General features: G+C 61.4%; 3 protein-coding genes across 8 annotated transcripts in view; 1 reads left to right on the forward strand and 2 right to left on the reverse strand.

Moving 5' to 3' along the window:
• The window catches only part of NFIC (nuclear factor I C), a 62,603-nt gene extending 59,808 nt beyond the window's left edge, over positions 1-2,795 (forward strand). For 4 of the 5 annotated variants that reach the window (XM_043586120.1, XM_043586119.1, XM_043586122.1 and 1 more), the window contains one exon: positions 208-2,795. In XM_043586120.1, the coding sequence (XP_043442055.1) occupies positions 208-225 (18 nt within the window). In that variant the 3' untranslated portion in view covers positions 226-2,795. The remainder of the gene's footprint in view (positions 1-207) is intronic. The other variant, XM_043586121.1, reaches the window with a different exon arrangement.
• A 6,063-nt stretch (positions 2,796-8,858) lies between these two features.
• On the reverse strand, positions 8,859-11,440 carry LOC122486684 (small integral membrane protein 24-like). The gene is made up of 3 exons (XM_043586126.1): positions 10,547-11,440; positions 10,350-10,461; positions 8,859-9,750 (listed from the first exon to the last, which is right to left on the reverse strand). Exons 1-3 carry the CDS (start codon positions 10,623-10,625, stop codon positions 9,624-9,626), a joined length of 318 nt encoding a protein of 105 aa, XP_043442061.1. The 5' UTR covers positions 10,626-11,440; the 3' UTR covers positions 8,859-9,623.
• A 427-nt stretch (positions 11,441-11,867) lies between these two features.
• On the reverse strand, positions 11,868-17,411 carry LOC122486683 (small integral membrane protein 24-like). Of its 2 annotated transcripts, XM_043586125.1 has the most exons (5): positions 16,908-17,132; positions 14,904-16,747; positions 14,393-14,504; positions 14,068-14,127; positions 11,868-12,453 (listed from the first exon to the last, which is right to left on the reverse strand). In XM_043586125.1, the coding sequence occupies exons 2-5, from the start codon at positions 14,968-14,970 to the stop codon at positions 12,306-12,308; spliced, it is 387 nt and encodes a 128-aa protein (XP_043442060.1). In that variant the 5' UTR covers positions 14,971-16,747; positions 16,908-17,132; the 3' UTR covers positions 11,868-12,305. The 2 variants fall into 2 exon arrangements, with proteins under 2 accessions (XP_043442060.1, XP_043442059.1); XM_043586124.1 differs by lacking the exons at positions 11,868-12,453; positions 14,068-14,127; positions 14,393-14,504 and having other exon boundaries at positions 16,259-16,747; positions 16,908-17,411.
• Between the last annotated feature and the right edge of the window lie 1,574 nt (positions 17,412-18,985).

Below are 18,985 nucleotides of genomic sequence, written 5' to 3' on the forward strand. Positions count from 1 at the left end.
CAGGCACTCGCCCAGGGTCACCCAGCAGGTTATGACAGGTCCGGGATAAGGGAGGCGGGGGTCACAGGTCACAGAGAGGTGGGTGTGGGCAGTGGCCAGCGAGGTCAACAGGAGAGTCTGACCCCCATCTCTCTCTCTCTCTCTCTCTCTCCCTACCCCTACCCCCCCCCCCCTTTCTCTCTCTCTGTGTCCCTGTCGGGCACCCAGTCCTGGTATCTGGGATAAGAAAGATTTCTTCCCACGCCCTGCTCCTCCGTCGCGGGAATCCCAGGGGGCCGCACAGCCGGCCCCTGGCCCACGTTTTCAGTGGAAAGTTACAGCAAGCAAGAACACCCCGCCGACTCCCAGCCTGGCCGAAAAGACAAAACAGGCACATACGTACACACAGGAGGAAAACAAGCAAAAAGGAAAAAAAGGCAAAAAAAAAAAAAAAAGACAAACGGAAAAAAAAAAAAAAAAAAACCAACCATAAAAATCAACCCACCCAGCCAAGAAGACAAAAGGTGAAGACAGCAACCGTTCAGACTCTCGGGACGCCACCGCCGGACCAGAGGGCCAGGCCCAGCCACCGCTCGGAGGTCGGGGCGTCTTCCTAAGTTATTCATCTCCTCTGGCTGCTGCTCCGGAAGGTCGGGCGCCCGCTCCCCGCCTCCGCCCAGGACCAGGTGAGCGCGGCCTGGTGCCCCTGCCCAGGCCCCACGGGGCAGGACACCCAGCCAGGCCACCTCTGCCCGATGTGGGCCGGGCCTCCGCCGAGTGGGGACGCAGGCGCTGTGGGGACGGTGGGGGGCCGGCGAGGACCCCAGCCGCGGGCAGCAGAGGCCGCCCTGGAGGCCCCGGGCGGGCAGGGAAGCGACGAGGGCAGAAGAGGGTTGTGGGGAGACCCTGCGTGTCTCCGGGGGACTGGGACGCGCGGCAGAAACTTTCTCCGGAGCGTCCTGCCCCGACGCCGCCCCGACGCGTGCACGCGCCCGGCTGGGCTCGCTGGGGACTTGGTCTTTCAGCCCCAGGCCTGCCCTGTTTGGGAGGAGAAGTCTCTATGCAATTGACCCCCAGCTCCACCCCTCGGCATTGGAGGCCACCCCACCCCGCACCCCGCCGCCGCCGGCCCTGCTCCACACGCCCCCGGGGAGGGACCCACGTTGCACACACTGTAAGAAATGCACTTTCCGAGGAAGGGGCTGGGGCGCGTGGAGAGACCCAGAGCTCCCCGGGAGGGGACACCTGTCTGGAGCCTCCATCCACCCGAGCCCTGGGAGGGGAGCCCCCCCCCCCCCCGCCGCCACGTAGCCCACGGAGGTGGGAGGTGAGAGCGAGTGGTTTAAGTGCCTGATTCCCACCGCCCGCCCCCCTTTGTCCAGCTGGGATGCGAAATGGCCGGGGGCCCCTTCCATTCCCTCCCACAGCCCGGCTGCCTCCAGTCACTGATCCTCACTGCTGTGCCCCCCTCAGAGCTAGAGAGATGGGACTCCCCCCCCCCCACCCCACCCACGGTCGGCCCAAGGGGCAGAGCTGGGCGTCCCTCAAGCCCTGCTGCGCTCGGGCACAGGGGTGGGATCTGGGGAGCCAGCGGGCCCTCCCTCGCCTCCTCTGCCAGTGCCTTACATCCTGGAGCGACACCCCCTCCCTGGTGCCTCCCGGCCCAAAGGGGGACCACGGTTTGCACTTTCAACTTCCCCCCGCCGAAGTGGGGCGCAGCCAGGGAGGTGCATTGTGGCCGGGCCCCCACAAGGAAAGCAGGCCGGTCACTGTAGTCCACGTAGGCCTGGATGGGGTTGGGTTTGCGGGGGGGGGGGGGATTCTGGCCAGGGGAGGGAGGGGCCGGCGCCTAGGGGGGTCCCCTGTAGCCACGTAGGGGACCCCCCATCCGCTAAACGTTTTCCGTTGAGCCGCTCCAAAAACACTAAGCTGGGGACACCGGGTGCCCCCCAGCCCCGGCTCCCTGGCCCCACCCCACCTCCAGCCCGGGATGGCCATCTTGGGCGGGGGGCCTGGGAGGGGGTGTTAGGTGTCCCCGGGTCACCAGGCCCAGACACAGGGGCCCCTCCCATCCCGTCCCAGGCCCAGCTGGCCTCCTCCATGCCTGGCCCTGGGGGAAACCTCCCCCACCGCAGCCCCCCACCCCCCGCCTGGGCCAAAGCCATCGCCCTGGGGAGGGCCTCCACATCACCTGCTCCCAGCCTGGCCCTTGTCCCCCTCTCCCGTGCCCCAGGCCTGGCCAGCCTCTCCCACCTCCCCAGAAACTGGACTTTCCTCCCAAACCAGCCCAAGGGGCTTGGCAAACCCACTCGACCATAGAGAGAAAGACCCGTCCCCACCAACCCCCCTCCCATCGTCCAGAGGCTTCCAAGAGCCCTTGGTCCGTCCGTCTGTCCCCAGGGCCCCCTCCACCGGGTGGCCGTAGGGGACCAAAGCATGGGCCGCTCTCCGGGAGGGCAGGAGGGGGTGGGTCGTGCAGTTGGGGTATCCGGAAGCTTCTCAGCCGGGAACCTTAGGGTGCGGGTAGGCAGGGTAGGGGAGGGGCGCCTGGGACCCCCCAGCTACCTAACTTTGCATGGTGCTTAGTCGGGGATTCCTGTGACCTGGCTCCTGATGTCAGCTCGCTGTGGCTGACACTGCATGGCAAATGATACCTGGCTCTGTCTCCCCCCCCCCCGCCCCCCCAGCCCCCCCCTCCAACACTACCCCCCCTCCTCTTTAAAAAAAAAAAAAAGATACAAAAAAAAAACCTTAAAAAAACTCCATGTTTCCTAATTTGCACGGAATTTTCTACCACATGATGTGCCTTGCCTTCCGAAGATAAGTATTACCTTTAAACAATATCAGCGCACAGATAGCCGCATGTTCTGCTCGTGTAGTTAAAAAAAAAAAAAAAAAAAAAGACAAAACAATGACATGAAATAAAGAATAAAAATTGAAGAGGGATGTATTTCTATTTGTAAAAAAAAAAAAAAGAAAAGAAAAAAAAAACCAAGAAGAATTTAAAAAAAAAAAAAAGCAAACTCACACGCTAAAGAAAGCAATCCACAGAATAATCGCCCCACGGTCCGCACCCCCCCACCCCCCACCCCCGGCTCCGCATCTCCTGCCGCATTGGGGGTGCTCGCTGGTGCTTTGCCACCCCCAGCCCCACCCCTGGGCTCCAGGGGGGTCATTTCCGAGTCCCCTGCCCACGGCAGCAGCGGACAGACCTCAGGGGTGCACCCTGGCCCCCCGGCCAGCGGTGTCCCCATGGGGTGGCCATCCTGCCCACAGCCAGACTTCATCCCACCTCTCCTGCAGGCTGGCGTTCCCCCCCCCCCCCCGCCCCCCGGCTCAGGGTCACATGCCATCCCACCCCCGAGGCCCCCCTCCAGCCCCCCAGGCACCCCTTGCTTGTTGGCAAAGGACTCGCCGGCCCCCCCATCCCTGGAGACTGGCCTGGGGCGGCCTTTCCCGTCCTGCCCTCTCCCCCCCACACCCCCCCCAGCCCCAGCACCCAGTTCTGTGTCTTCCAGCTGTGACTGTGGAAGGTATCTGGTATGAAGCAAACAGAAAACAGAAGCCAAACCCAATAATATGCAATATCTGTCCGTCTGTACCTGTAGACCTAGTCCAGCCATCGTGGGCCCAGCCCGGGCCGACGGGGACAGGGACAGCCCGGGCACAGGCCTCCCGTCTCGTGGCTGCTGACACTGTTGTCTTTTCCTTGAGTTTATTTCCTCTCCTTTCCCTTCCCTTCCGTCCTTTCTTTTCCTTTCTTTCTTGTTGTCTTCAGTTTCCTTTGCTCTTTACTCAACCAAAGCTGAGACAGTGGCAGACTGAGGGTGTCAGAGGGCTGAGTTTCTCGACCTCCGGCCCCCACCCGAGCCCACCGCGCATCTCCCGAGGGGACACAGCAGGCAGATGCCCCCATTCGTTGACCTGCTGCCCGCCCCCCCCCGCCGAGCGGTGGGGGTGGGGGGGCCCGCAGGCCGGCCCTGGCTTCATCCACCATCAGAACTCACACCATGTCCTGTTGCAAAAAGACACCTCAGCAGGTCCCAGGGGGCAGGTCGCGGTCTGAGTGGCCGAAACACTGCCCCTAAGATCTGTCCTTAGGTCCGAGGGCCCGAGGCCACGCGTGTCCGTGTTCATGCGGCTGATTTCTGGTTTTTATTCCCCTCCCCCCAGAACTGGGGAGCAGCCACTGGAGAGTCCCTACCGGGACCCCACCCCGAGGGCTTCTTGGGGACCCCGTGGTCCCCCCCCCACGGTCCCTTCGCAGCCCGCCCCGCCTGACCCCAAGTTCCAGCCGTGCTGTAGAAAAGAACCAGGAGGCTTCCCGAGTACATCCAGATGGCCCCCCCCCCCCCCCCCGTCCTCTCTTGGACGAGGACCTGGAATACCAACCAGGGGGAGGGGGAGGTGTGGAGAGGCGAGCAGTCCCGGGCCCGTCCAGCCGAGGAGAAAGGGGGTCGGGGGTCCCCAGGCCCAGGTCCGGGCCCCGGGCTCCTGCCGAGTTCTGAGCCCAGACCTCCACCCGTGAGCTAGACAATCAGACCCAAGAGGAACCCCGGAGCAGACGTGGGGGGCAGCCGCACCCCCCAGGCAGCAGACAATTCCAGCCTCAGCCCCACACGTCCCCGTCTCTGTTCTGGAACCTCCTGTCTGTCCCCAGGGACAGCAGCCGTTAGGCAGGAGCCTGGGGCCAGAAGCAGCAACCCCTGGCCCCTGCAGGATAGACCGAGCAGGCCCCCTCCCCACTCTGGCGTCCCCCACGGTACTTTGGACTTTTTTCTCGTTAATCCAGATTATACAGTGGCTACTTTGGATTCCCTCTCTGAGACCCTGGTTTTCACTTTCTTTTTGGAGGGAGATTCCAGACACACATCCTCAAATCCGGCTTCCTCCCATCTTTCCCCATCTCTGCCCCTCGGGACGCCTCCTGAGAGTCCCCCCCTCCAAACTGACACAGCCTCTCCCATCCAGCCAGCCATCCCGAAGCATCTCGGAGCGTGTGGGGACCCCTGAGCTGGCCCACCCCCACCCCCAGGCGAGGCAGGGACACAGACCCAAAGCCGTACCAGTGGGACTTGTTGCGATACCAAAACAGCCTTTTCCCAAGCAGTGCCTCACATGTCTGCTGGTGTGGCTTTGGGGTTCTCCTCCCCTGTTCCCCAGGGGCCCCCCCAGGCCTCAGGAAAGAGGAGGCGGGATCCAACAGGAGTAAGGGCTCTGGGGGAGGAAGGAAGTCACTCCCCGCCCCAAGCTACCACCCACCCCACAGCCCTCCATTCACACCTCCTGGCTACAAGGGGACCCACTGGAAGGGGACAGGGGGCTGTGTCCCAGCCCCCTCCGGCCAGGAACCCCCGGTCCACTCCCCCAGTGCATCAACCCCCCGCCCCTCCGTCTTGGGTCCCAGTCAGGCCTCTAAAACCAAAGTCCCTTCAAATCCGGGGGTCCTGGCCTCTGCCCCCAGCCTCCTGCCCTCCCACCCCCAGGACCCCGCATGGGGGACAGACGAGAGAGTCTGAGGGACAGAGCACAGCACAGGGGAGACAGGGAGGAAGCAGAGAGACCCACTTGACTCTGAAGTTCCTTTCTTTTCTTTTCTTTCCTTCCTTCCTCTCCTCTAAAAACTTTTTGGTGGTTGTTGCTGTTCGTTTTCTTTTCCTCCGAGATATTTTTTGAGGTTCCCCCCCCCCATTTTGTATTTTACTGATATTACCAGGATAGTTTACTCTGTTTCTCGCTTCCTGCTTGCCACACACACCAGATCTCACACACACACACACACACACGCGCGTGCGTGCGCGCCACGTTCATGAACCCAAGTTGGGAGAAGCCTCGGGCTGGGTCTGCCGCCCCCCTCTCCCTCCCCAGGTGGGGACGGGGGACATCTAGGCGGACCTGGCCAACTCCTCCCTTGCCCGGCTCACCCGCCTGCCCCCTCCGCACATCATACTCTGATCATAACCTTGTATATTACGCAGTCATTTCGGGTTTTGCAGACGCGCCTACCTAAGTACCATTTACAGAAAGTGACTCTGGCTGTTACTATTTCGTTTGTTTGTTTCCCTATGCAAAAAAAAAAAAAAAAATGAAAAAAAAATGAAAAAAGGGGGGGTTCCATAAAAGATTCAATAAAAAGCAAAAAAAAAAAAAAAAAGAAAAGAAAAAGAAAAAATGTATAAAAATTAAACAAGCTTAAGCTTCGACTCTTTCTGACTGTCTCGGGTCCTTTCTGTGCTGAGTGTGGGCTGTTCTGTGCCAGGACGAAGGGCAGACGCCGGGCCAGTGGCCTCAGGAAGCAGGGACCCCAGCACTTCGGAGAATCGGGCAGGTGTTCTGAGGTCTTTAGATCCAAGTGTCCCCCAGAGACACTCCACAGTGTCTGGAGACATTCGTTGACGGGGGTGGGGGGGGGCACGGCTGCTGTTCAGCCCCCCACATTGCCCGGGACGCCCCCGACAGAGAGTGATCTGGGTGCAGGTCCTTCCTGCACAGTCCCTAGCGGCTCCAGTGGTCTCCCAGGGTGGGCCACTTCGCACCCCCCAAGCCTTTGCCCTGCTGCTCTGCTCTCTGCAGCCTCCCCTCCCTACGCAGACCCTTCAGGTCCTCCAACATCCTCTTCCTCCGGGAGGCCTGCCCGGGTTTCCCCCACCCGTCTCGGATTCCCCCAGGGTCTTCAGCCAACAAACTCCGTGGTTATCTAGGGAGCACCTGCTCTGTGCCAGGAATCTCCGCCTCCTCCCCACCCCCCACCCCCCACCCCGGCTCCCAGGACAGAAGCTGGCACACAGACGATGCTCCATAACACGCAGGATGTGTTCCCTCTCTTTTTCCACCTGTCAAAGTCCCATTCATTCAGCAAAGATTTCCGGAGCATCTGCCGAGTGCCGAGTACCAAGTACTGGGGACACGGCACGGAACAAAACGCCCAAAATAACCTGCCTTCATAGCCGTTACAGCGCCAAGTTGCGGAGATGCAGGGTAAACAGTAAAAATCAGCAAGATATATATCGGAGGAGGTAGGTGCCAAAGAAGTAAAGCAAAGTAAGGGAAGGGAGAGTGGGCCTCACATGAGGAGGTAGCATCTAAACAAAGACCTGAACAGCAGGAGGGAAACAGCCCTCTGAAAATCTGACAGATGAGTGTTTCAGGCAGAGGGCACAGTCTGTGCAAAGGCCCTGGGGTAGGACCCCGCCTGGCGTGTTGGAGGAACAGCCAGGAGACCGGTGTGGCTGAAGCAGAGGGAGGGACTGAGGAAGGAGGGGAAGGGACAAGGCAGGACCTGCATGCAGGGTCTTCTGGACCACCGCCAGGACTTGGGCTTTTCCTCCAGGAAGGTGGGAGCCCTGGAGGGCTGTGGGCAGAGGAGGCTGGGACCTCACTCGGTTCCAACACCCTCTCGTCCAGGGGGCCTCCCCCACCTGCCTGGGCAAAGCCCCCGTTCACCCTCCGAGCTCCCAGCCCCCAGCCCCCAGTCTGTCCCACCCTGGCCCTGGTCACACAGGGCCGGCAGTGCTCGTGTCCGGTTCTTCCCCAACCCCAGTAGCCATGGGGGCTTCTCAAAGGCTGGGGGCAGATAGGAGCGAGGCTGTGGGGGCACAGGAGCATTGCAGGTGTGAGGGGCAGTCACTTCCCTTTCTTGGGGGGACTGGGATCTCCGAGGCATTGCCCCTCATCCTACGCCCCCATTCCAAGTCCCCCAGAGACCTCCAAGAGCCCCCCAATTTGGGCAACCAGAGCTCTCTGCTGCACAGGCTCCTTCCATACTCCAACAGACCTACCCGGGAGGGATGATTACATCCCTTTTTACTGATGGGGAAACTGAGGCATAGAGAGAGAGGACGCACAAAGGGACCAGGCACAGTGCCCCTACACTCCACGCAGATGCACGGCCCCACGCCGCCAACCAGATAGGAACAGACGACAGTCGTCGAGGGGGGGGGGGGGGTGGTCCGAGGCAGCCCAGACCCCACCTCTTCCCGCCCCTGCCCCATCTCGGACAGGGCTGGGTGCTTCTGCCCTCGGCAGCAAGGTTCTGGCGCCCCCTCGTGGACGGGACGGGGAGCTGGACCCAGAAGCCAGTCTTGGGCGCAGGCGTGGCAGGCAGCCCCCAGCCACCTGCGCCCTCACCCCCACCCTGCAGCCCAGCCCCTCCCCGCAACGAGATAGGGGGCCCTAGCAGCAGCTTCTTTTGCGGGATGAAGGTTCAGCCTGTTGTGGGGGCTCAGACAGCGTTGGGGGTCATTTGGGGTAGGGCTCATGCGGGATGGGGGCTCGACCCCTATCCACCAGAGGTGGGGGGGGTCAGTCTGGAGCTCAGCCCAGGGTGGGGGGCTCAGCCGGGGTCGGGGGTCACTCAGGGCTGTGGGACTTCACCAGGGGTGTGGGGCTCAACCCAGAGTGGGAGGTCAACCGGGCTTGGGGTCCTCAGACCGGAGGCCAGGGCTCCGCTATTTTGGGGGGCGGGGGGGGATTCTCCAAGAAAGCGTCTGTGGTTTCGGACGTTGGCCCCTGAGGTGATGCAGTTCTTGGCTTTGGCGGGGGGGGGGGGGGGGGGGGGAGCTGTCCCAACACTGCAGGCTGTTCGCCGTCCCCCGGGCCCCCAACTAAATGCCATACAAGGGACGCGGGCTTGCGACAGCAACAAAACGCTCCCCGCCCCATTTCCAGACGCCCCTAGAGGAGAAGTCCCGCCCCTGCGGAAGGGGAGGAGCCTACACGGCCCCGCCCTTCTCGCGACCTCTCCGACCTCCGCTCCGCCCCCACCCGGAACCCCCGGATCGTCCGGACCCCAGAGCCGCAGTCTGGGTGCTCACGCTGTGGCCTTCTAGATCCCCCAGGCCTGTTCGAGGACGGCCGTGCGCCCGGCCCCATCCGCGCCGTTTCAGCATCACAAAAAGCTGGCATTCATTTATTAGACACCTTTTGGGTTCCGGGTTCTGTGCCCAGGATTTTTGTGGACATCATTTCACTTCGTCCTCATGACAACTTCTAAAGGACCAAGTTATTTTCCAACCCCCCCCCCGCCCGCCCTTTTACGGGACAGGACACTGAGGCACAGAGACGTTAAGTTACATACTTAGGGCCACACAGCAAGGACGGGGCCGCGGAGCCGCCACCCAGAGGGCAGGGCAGGAAGAGGGGGTGATGACGCCGCGTCTCCTCCCAGCCTGGCACCGCACGCAGTCCCAGCTGGGGGGGGGGGGGTGGACAGTGACCAGAAACTCGGCACGCGGTGGGAGGGGCGCTCGTCTCCCAGGAAACCGCCCTGCGCTCCGCATCGGCTGGAAGTTCTTGCCCAGAAGCAGCAGAAGCGAGATTGCAGGGGGACGGGACCGGGCCTGGGCCCTGCAAACACTGGAGAGCCAACTGCACGGTTTCTGCCCCACGTCCCTCTTGCCAGTGAAAAAGGGGGCTGGGGCAGGATGTGCTGGGGAAGGGGACGCATAAACACCCAGGTAAATGCAAAGAAGCCTCCCGGAGGGACTTGGGGTGGGTCCTGAGCGCTCCTCATTCAGGGACCCTTCACCCCGAACCCCACATGGGATAATTCCCCTGGCCCCAGGACCGGGACTTTGCTTGCAGAGTGCAGAGCAGGCATGGGGGCAGCCCTGGAGGCCTGCCTGGAGGAGGCAGGCGAGAAACCTTCATTGGGAGGCGCTCACCACTCCTTCACGGTTTGGAGGCACCTCTCTCTCCTCCAGCTCCAGCCCCTGGTCACCCTCTGCTTCTTTCTCCTCCTTTCCCACACTCCCCACGTCCTCCTCTTTGTTGCTGTGGAAACGAGAAGGGTCCAGAACACCTCATTCAATAAGGACTTCCAGCGCTCCCGGCCTCTTGTGATTCTCCCAGAACCTCCCAAACCCCCCACGCTTTGTTGTTCCCATCGTACACAAGGGGTGCTGAGGCTCGGACAGGTTAGGACCCTTGCCGGAGCCCCCCCCCCGCCGCCCCCCCCCCCGTGAGCTACAGGAGCCCCAACCGTCCTGAGTCTCAGAACTGCAGGTGCCCCAACAGGCAGAGAGCCACGGAGACGGGTGCGTGGATGGGTGGCTAGGTGAGCGAGTGGCTGGGTGACAGAACAATAGAAGGCCACGTGGGTGGGCGGGGGGACAGGTGGACGGTCGCACGGGTGGATGGAGGCAGCGGCGATGGGGGCTGAATACACCCGTCTGGGGGAAGCTTCCTCGTTTTCAGGTGAGTAGTCAGGAGGGAAGTCCGTGAGGTTGTGGGAGGCCCCATCGGTTCTGAGTCCAAGAACCACCCCCGGCCCTGCCTGCCTCCTCCGAGGCTCTGGGAGGACAGGGGAGAGACTCCCGGGGGGGCCGGTGGTTCGGCAGGGGAGGGGGGGCTCAGGCTCAAAGGGGGCCCACCTGTCGCGGGACTCTCTGCACCAGACAGCGTAGACCACGGCGAAGACGAAGGTGAGGAAGAGGGCGGCCAGCGCGGCCCCCAGCCCCACCAGCCACGGCTTCCTCTGGGCCACTGCGGGCGGGGCGGGGCAGGGTCAGAGGCTGGGCCACCGGGTCGGGACTCCCTTCCCACCTCCTCTCCCTCCCAGAGGCCTTACAGGGCTGCGCCTGAACCAGGCACGGGACCAGAGCTTCCAGAAGGGAGACCCGGCCAGTGGTCATCCAGAACCTGTCCATCCTTGTGGGTCTGTCCTCGCCTCTCTCCAGCAGGTTCTGGGGTGCCACCCCCCCCCCCCCGAGAGGAGGAAGTGGCCTGCCCAGGATACCCCGGGGCAAGGTGTGGCCAGTGTGGCCGGAAGTGGGGGGTGGGGCCCCTTCTCTGGATTCGGGGCCTGCCGGGGAAGGGGCCTCAGGGTCCCAGGGATCCCAGCACCCTGTCTCCCTGAGGACCCCCCCCCATCGGACCCCCTCACTCCCCACATCCAGAGCCGGGGTGGGGGTGGGGGGAGAGGCTGAGGAGAGGTGGGGAACTCCTTCCCCGAACACCTACTGTGTGCCGGCACCTGCAAGGGTTCTTAACCCCTGGCACCTCCTTTGTGCCTTATGTCTTGTCCCCAGGTTGCAGAATTGCATCTGGCGTTCCAGAGGGACACGGTTGTCCCAGCTAGGAAGCACCCCCCACCCCAACCCTCCCCGTCCTAGGACATTCATCTCCGAGTGTGACCTTAGCTAGAGCCTACAAACTCCCTCATCCTTTGGGTGGCCTGGGCTTCCATCCCCGGTCTGCCAACAGCAGCCAGCGACACCTGGCCGGTGACATCTGTCGTTCTGTGCTTCGGTATCTTCAGCTGGAAAATGGGACAGATCGCGTACTGCTGACCGAGGATGAAGTTGCTAGGGGTTCGCTGGGAGCATCTCTCAGGGCCTTTATTACCTTTCTTTTCTTTATGGCTTTTCCACCCCCTGCTGGACGGTCCTGGAAGTGTTCTTGCACAGAGGCTCCCTGCCTTCTGGGTCGCATCCCACCAACCCCAGCTACGGGCCCCAGAACCGATCCGGGATGCCGGCCTTTATCAAGGTCCCCATGAAGAAATAGTTAACGTCCAGGACAAGGCCCAGGGCCCGGAGAGGCGGAGGTGAAAGAGGAAGCTGGAAACTGGGAGGAGAAAGCACTGTCCCTTCCCCAGACAGCAGGGAACCCTGAGGCACCTGCAGCCTCCCAGACCCAGTCCCCCAGGATGGAGCCACGTGACCCCGGGGGGTGGAGGAGCGGCGATTTCCCAGGATACGGCTCTCTGGGGGCTCAAAGTCCAGGGCTCAGGGCAGCAAACTCGAGATTGCACGGAGATTGCGCAGGGTGCCGGGGCATCGGGGCACGGGGCAACTTGCTGTTCCGTACCCGCGCAGGCATTGGCCCCGACCCCCAAAGCCGCCTCCCCCAGGGGGAAACTGAGTCCCACGAGACAACAGGGGCCCTTCTGGAGGGCTCTTATCAATTCTTTAATGCAGGTCCCCAGAAGGCAGCCCCGGCCCCGTGCTGGTCCCGGGGCGGAGAGGGACGGGGGAGGTTCTGGACAACAGAAATCAGGGAGAGGGGAAAGAAATCAGGCAGCGGGTAGATGTAGGTGGGGCCAGGAGATGGCAGAGGGCTTGGGGGCTTCTCCATGACCAAGAATGTGCTCCAAGTCCAGGAATCACTAGGCAGACACATCAGGAAGGAGGGCGGATAAAGCCCACGCGTGTAGCGCACGGAGAGCCCTCCCTGAGGGGCAGGGCGAGTTCCACCGTCTTCTTTCTGGGAGTGGTGTTCTCAACTCCACGTGGGATGTCGGGGTGGCTTCACATCCAGGTCATTGCTTGTGTGGTGTGGAAGGGGTACCTCTGGGGGGCTGCCTGGAAGAAGTGTGTGGCGAGTCTTCACATGGCTGTGTTCCTGACTGTCTCATCATCTCCGGGCTCCTCCCTCTCCTCCAGCTCCAGCCCCAAGTTTCTCTCTCCTTCCTTCTCAGCCCTCTTCTCCTTCTCCTCCTGTATCTCGTCTTTCTTCTTCCTCTTGTCTCTTTCACTGTATGAATACAAAGGCCCCAGACCACGATAAGACACAGAGTCGCTCGTATTTAATGGACACTTTCCTGTGCCAGGCCTTGTGACCAGTGTGTTAGAAAAAGTATCTTTGTTGAGTCCTCGAAACAGTCCTTGTGAGGAAGCCTTATCTCTTTTTCGCAAAGGCGGAAACTAAGGCTTGACCAACCATCCCTGGGTGGGCAGGTGGATGGCTGGGAGGATGGATGGATGGATGGATGGATGGATAGGTAGATAAGTAGAGAAGTGAATGGAAGCTTGCATGGAGGGAGGAATAGGTAGACGGAGTGATAGGTGTAGATTGATTAGAGGAAGGAAAGAATAATGTCAATGGATGAATGGATAGGAGTGTAGACAGGTGGGTGGGGGGATAGATCACTGGGATAATGGGTGGGGGAAATGGGCAGGTGGATGGATGGGTGAGTGAGTAGGTAGATGGGTGGGTAGGGGAATGGATGGATGGATGGAAGACTGGATGGATGGATGGATGGATGGATGGATAGATGGATGGAAGAATAGATAGACGGATGGATGGACGTACGGATGGATGGATGATGGACAGAAGAATGGATGGACGGATGGATGGATGGAAGAATGGATGGATGGATGGATGGACAAGATGGATGGATGGAAGAATGGATAGAAAATGGACAGACGGATGGATGGACAGACGGATGGATGGATGGATGGGTGGATGGATGATGGACAGAAGAATGGATGGACGGATGGAGGAATGAACAAGGCAGGGAGAAAACTACCAACATAGGAACCCTGGTGGATTCTACAACCTCCAGCACATCTGGGGAGTGGGAATCACATTTCGCTGGAACTGCACTGGGTCTTAGACAAAACAAGCCATCAGGCCTGCACCTCTCCCGTACGTGTTGGTCTCACCTGAGAATCTTCCAGTCAGACTGGCTTCCTCCCCTCTCCTGCCCTCCTGCTCCTATCCCCCAACTTTTGCCCAAGTTGAGATGTACCGGAAGGTCCCCCGCCCTGCCACATCCCTGAGCCTTCCCATCAGAATCGTGCCTGGAAGCAGTCAGGACCATAGGAGGCACTGAGTCCAGGAGAGTCACCCACAACAAGCCACACGCTTGTGCGCAGACACCTACACGATCCCACGCCACCGTCTTATTCACCACATATTTGCCAAGTGCCTACTGGGTGCCGGGCCCTGTGCTGGGCACTGGGCACACAGCCGGGACTGAAGCTAAGTTCTATTCATCAATTGGAAGCTACCGTGTAGTGCCGAGAAGGCGGTAAATGACTAAGAGAATTTCAGCTGGTGTTAAGTGCAAAGAAAAACGCACAGCTACGGGACACAGAGCGTCAGGAGAGCTGGTAGTCAGGGTGGGCTTCTGTGAGGAAGAAAGATCTGGGCAGGGACTGAAGGAGGAGCCAGCCGGAAGATACACGGCAAAAGGTGTTCCAATCCGCGAGAACAGTAGGTGCAAAGGCCCTGGGGCGGAAATGTGCTTGAAGTGTTCAAGAGCCGGAGGTCATCTGTGCCCACCCGTGCCTCCCCACCCCCGGAGAGGGCGCACACAGACCCCCTGACCCCGCACACAGCCACCCACGTTCACACAGGCGGTACCTCAGGTCCACATCCTGGTTGGTCTCTATTCTGAACCTGGGCTCCCCCTCATCCTCATCCCTGTAGGAGAGATAGAAACGGGGCGGGGGGAGGTGAGGGGGGGTGAAGGGCAGGAGGTAGGGAGACCCTCGGCCCCTCTGCCGTGAGCTGGGGCTCACGAACTACAGAAAGGAAGGCAGGTGTCCTGGATTGTAGGTGGGGGTCTGAGCAGCGACAGGGAAATGGGGAGACAGAAGAAAGGACCAGAGAGAGTCAGAGAGGGGGAGGGGCGCCCAGCACTTTGGGACGGGGACGGGGACAAGGGAGCGGGGAGAGGGGCTCCCACCTCACTTTGGAGCACCAGATGCGGTTGGCCAGCATGAGGAGGAAGACGATAAACAGGAATCCCACGACGGCTGCCAGGCCCACCAGCCAGGGCTTCAGGTGACCCTGCGCGGCTGTCCGAAGGTGGGGCAGGTGGGACTCAGAGATGGGGAGGCGGGGGGGCCTGGCCCCCGATAGGGGAGAGGGGAGCGGTGCTGGGGGTGCTCAAGCAGATGGGGTCTTGGAAAGGGGCTGGGTTTCAGAGACCGGCTCTAGAGACCAGGAGGGGGCTAGGGGCTGTGACAGGCAGGATTGGCCTCAGAGACGGGGAGGGAGGCCCAGAGGGAGTGGAGGGGCTGGGGGGGGCGCTCCAAGAGGGGCCTGGCCCCATTCCTCATCTCCCTGCCCCCTCCTCTCAGAGGCCTCAGGTCCTCATCATGAAAAATGGGGAGAAGGTGAGCCTTTGGATGAGCCCATCCCACAACCGCTCCCCACCACTCCCCCGCCACCCCGGGTCCAGGGCACAGCCCTACCCTCCTGAGCCTCGGCAGGTGACAGGAGCAGGGCGCTGAGCAGGAAAAGGGTCTCCAGGGTCCCCATGGCCGCGGAGGAGCCAGCAGCAAGGCACAGTCAAGGTCAGGCCCGGTCTAGGCCCTGCCCAGCCCTGGATACAGCGGCAGGCGGGCCCAGGGGTGGGGCAGGCCCAGACCCGGAGGGGGCCCTCCCTCCTCCCCTCCCCACCCGGAGGTCAGACTCTGGACCTGAAATAACAATTAACGCGGGGAGTCCAGCCCCCTCCACCCTGGGCCCTGCCCCAGGACCCAGCCTCCAGGCTCCCAGGCTCCCTGCGGCAGGGGCCCGGCTGCGATGGGCCTCCACGCGTCGCTATGTCTCCGTCTCCGAACTCCCCACAAAATGTTATGCCCCCGTGTCATAGAGAAGCTCGAGGAGGCCAGGAGCACAGAGGTCACACGGAAATTTTGCGAGCTGGGATCTGAACCCCGGTCACCCAGAGCCAAGGCTGGGATGAGTACAGGGACAGGAAGTGATGGGCCGCGTGCCCACCGGGCATCTCCAAACCCACCCACGCCCTTATGGCTGCAGAATGGGTCAACCAGGCAGCCGATGACTCAGGGTCCAGGCTCTCCTGCCCGTCAACCTTGGTCCCCGGGGCTGATTAGATAGGGGACCCTGCCCAAGCGAGGAAGTGCTGCAGCCCAGCTGTCATGGGACAGCCACGGCCCGGGCACGTGGCAGGAGGCCCGGCGTGGGGGCCTCTGCAGGGCCTTGGGGGGGGGGGGTCCGGGGGACACCGGGGGATAACAGCGTCATTGCACATGGCCTTATGGAGGGCCTACGCATCCCTGGGGCCTCCTCCCTCCCTGCGGTCTGACTACAGACTACAGGCCACCCAGCAGAGCGGTGGAGTTCAAAGCGAGCCCACCCCGACCCCCCAGGCGGTACGTATGAAGCGCCTACTGTGTGCCCTATTCTGTGCAAAGCTCAGACGGGAGGGAGGGAGCCTCAGGCACTGTCCTCCGGGAATTCTCGGGTTAGCTGGGAAGTCAGGACCCCCCCCCCCCCCACCCCGGGGACCGGCAGATCGAGCGGGGCCCAGCAGCAGAGCCTGGGAAGGAGGCCGGGGTGGGGACCGAGCAGATCCGGAAGACCGGGGGCAGAACCCCGCCTTGGGGCTTCTGCTTCCGAAGGCAGGTCACAGAACCGGCCTCCGGCCACAAAAAAGTTCTCTCTGCTGCAAGCAAGTCCTTTCTGGGCTTCGTGCCTCCACTGTCCCATCTGTCAAATGGGGTCAACTGAGTCCTGCCCGCGAGGATCACAGGGAAAAGGCTCACCGAGCACAACAGCAGGCACAGGCTAAGCACTAGGCCACGGTTAGCCACCATTATCACTCTTTTAAAAACATCTTCTTGGCGGAGGCCGGGCGGGATTAGGCTCTGGGGCCAAGGGGGAAGCAGGCGGGAAGTGCCAACCACTGGGAGACCTGCCCGCCCAGAACGAGAACATTCTGTGCCGAGACAGGGCAGATCAGTGGAACAAGGGGTCCCGAGCGCCCAAGTCGAGGCTACACAACCACCAGAGGGGTTCAAACCCGGGGCCCGGGCCAGAGGGCAGGGCCCAGCTCAGTTCAGCCTCCAGAAGGAGCTTCGGCCAGGGGGGTCCTTGAAGGCAATCGAAGGGCGGCGGGGAGGGGCGGAGGCTTCTGCGGGGGCTGCGTCGGTGCCCCCGCCAGGGTCCTCGTCGCCCCGCCAGGCCAGGGCCAGCTGCAGATCGAGCTCCTCCAGATCCTCCCCCTCCAGGCTCGGGCGCAGCTCCTGGGGGGCGTCCTCCTGGTCTGGCTTCGGGCCAAAGGCCCAGTCTGCGGTAGGACACCGGTGAGGAAACCCCCCGGGGGCCCGTCCGCCCTCCGCCCCCTGCCTGGCTACAAGAGGCCCTTGTACCCGCCCCTGTCCCCGCCCCCCCGCCCCCGGGTGGCCCAGCACTGCCCCCAGCCAGGCCCGTGGTGGGTGGCGGCTCACCTGCCAGGTCGTGGGCGAGGTCCTTGATGAGATGCCCCACAATGGCGTAGGCCACGGCCACCACCAGGAATGCCGCGAGCAGCAGGTACAGCACATACCTGGGCAGGCGGATGGCATCCAGGGGCGGCGGGCGGTACTCCTCGTAGAGCGGCGGGGCCGGGCTCCAGCCCTCCATCCCCTCCTCGACCGCCAGCCCCGGCATGGTGGCCGCCCGCAGCAGGAGAGGCCTGGAGGTGACCCGCGTGGCGGAAATATTAAGGGGCTTTGGGTAAGAGGATTGGGGCTCCTTCGAGGCCACCATCTGTCTGGATTAATCACAGCGCAAATCGCTTCCGCCCGCTGCACCCCACCCCCCCTCCCTCGTTCAGCTCCCGCCAACCTGGCTGGTGCTCTGAATGTCCATCCCGACCTCAGGGCCTTTGCTCCAGCTGTCCTGGGAAATTCCCTGGCCTCATGGAGCTGACATTCAAGACGAGGGGACAGATGTTGAGAAAAACAGGGCCTTAGAGTAAACGATGTATTGGGTTAGAACATGCAGAGCCGTGCTGGGATGGGGGGGGGGGGGGGGGCGGGTCTATGGGGCTGGGACTACTAAGGGGAGTGAAAGCTTAAAATATGGTAGCTAAGGCCATATGGAGGTGCATGTGAGCAGAAACCCGGAGGAGGAAGAGAACCAGGTATGAGAGTGCCAGAGGGAACAGCAGTCCGGGCAGAGGGCATAGCACGTGCAAAGGCCCCGGGGCAGGACCTGCCTGGGACACTGGAGAAGAGCGAGGAGGCCCATTTGACTGGAGCAGACTGAGTGAGGGGGAGAGAGGGAGAAGGGGAGGACAAGGAGGGGTCTGGGGCAGACCATGGAGGGCCTTGGGGGCGGTGGGGAGAATCTGGGCTTTTACCCTGAGGGAGGTGGGAGTCCTGGAGGGCTGTGGGCAGGGGAGGGCGGGACCGGACTCCGGTGTTCACAGGCGCCCTCTCGTGGCTGCTGCGGGGAGGACTGACCGCGAGGGGAGAGGACAGGCTAGAAGGGACTGCTGGGGTGCAGCTGCGTGACGGTGGGGGCTGGGCGCCCCTGGAGGCGAGGAGAGGCTGTCCTTCAGGACTTTTTTCCAACTTTTCTTCTTGCCATTACAAATAATGTTGCAACAGGCGCTTCTTTTCCACCTTTCAAAGTGAAAACACTTTTCGTATGTTTAACTTCCAAATGTGTATTATTTTTTAAAGTTTATTTATTTATCGTAAGAGAGAGAGAGAGAGAGAGGAAGCGCATATGAGTAGGGGCAGAGAGAGAGAGAGAAGCGAGAGAATCCCCAGCAGGCTCCGCACCATCAGCACGGAGCCTGATGCGGGGCTCAAACTCATGAACTGTGAGATCGTGACGTGAGCCGAAGTCGGACGCTAAACCGGCTGAGCCCCCCGGGCGCCCCTGACTTTGAAATTTTTCATTTTGTTAATGTTTTTATTTATTTTTGAGACAGAGAGAGACAGAGCATGAGCAGGAGAGAGAGAGGGAGACACAGAGTCCAGGCTCGGAGCTGTCAGCACAGAGCCCGACGCGGGGCTCGAACTGACGGACCGTGAGATCATGACCCCAGGTGAAGTCGGTCGCTTAACCCACTGAGTCCCCCCGGCGCCCCTGACTTTGAAATTTTTAAATGCTGGGAATAGTAGTCCACCTTTTCCCTGCCATCCATTGTTCCGGTGATTTGTTATGAAAACTTGCAAATGTATCGAAAAGTTTAGGTTAGGGGTGTCTGGGTGGCTCAGTGCGTTAAGTGGCCAACTCTTGATTTTGGCTCAGGTCATGATCTCACGGTTCGGGAGACTGAGCCTCAAGTCAGGCTCTGCCCTGGCAGCACAGAGCCTGCTTGGGATTCTCTCTCTGTCTCTCTACCCCTCCCCCACTTGTGCTATTTCTCAAATAAATAAATAAATAAATAAACACCTTTTTCAAAAAAGAAAAGTTTAAAGAATTGTACAGCTAACTGTCATATGCCCACCATCCACTTTCCCCAGTTAACATACGGCTGTATCTGCTCTATTATATAGCTAACCGCACGCACACGCACGCACACAAGCAC

The sequence above is a fragment of the Prionailurus bengalensis genome, chromosome A2 (assembly GCF_016509475.1).
Source record: "Prionailurus bengalensis isolate Pbe53 chromosome A2, Fcat_Pben_1.1_paternal_pri, whole genome shotgun sequence".
Taxonomy (NCBI): Eukaryota; Metazoa; Chordata; class Mammalia; order Carnivora; family Felidae; genus Prionailurus; species Prionailurus bengalensis.

Coding starts and splice junctions, on each gene's coding strand:
- LOC122486684 (XM_043586126.1), bottom strand. CDS start 10,625: ATGGACAGGTTCTGGATGACCACTGGCCGGGTCTCCCTTCTGGAAGCT. Junction 10,462..10,546: donor CCTGGTTCAGGCGCAGCCCT/GTAAGGCCTCTG, acceptor CCCCGCCCGCAG/TGGCCCAGAGGAAGCCGTGG. Junction 9,751..10,349: donor TGCAGAGAGTCCCGCGACAG/GTGGGCCCCCTT, acceptor TCGTTTCCACAG/CAACAAAGAGGAGGACGTGG.
- LOC122486683 (XM_043586124.1), bottom strand. CDS start 17,208: ATGGTGGCCTCGAAGGAGCCCCAATCCTCTTACCCAAAGCCCCTTAAT. Junction 16,748..16,907: donor CCTCGCCCACGACCTGGCAG/GTGAGCCGCCAC, acceptor GTCCTACCGCAG/ACTGGGCCTTTGGCCCGAAG.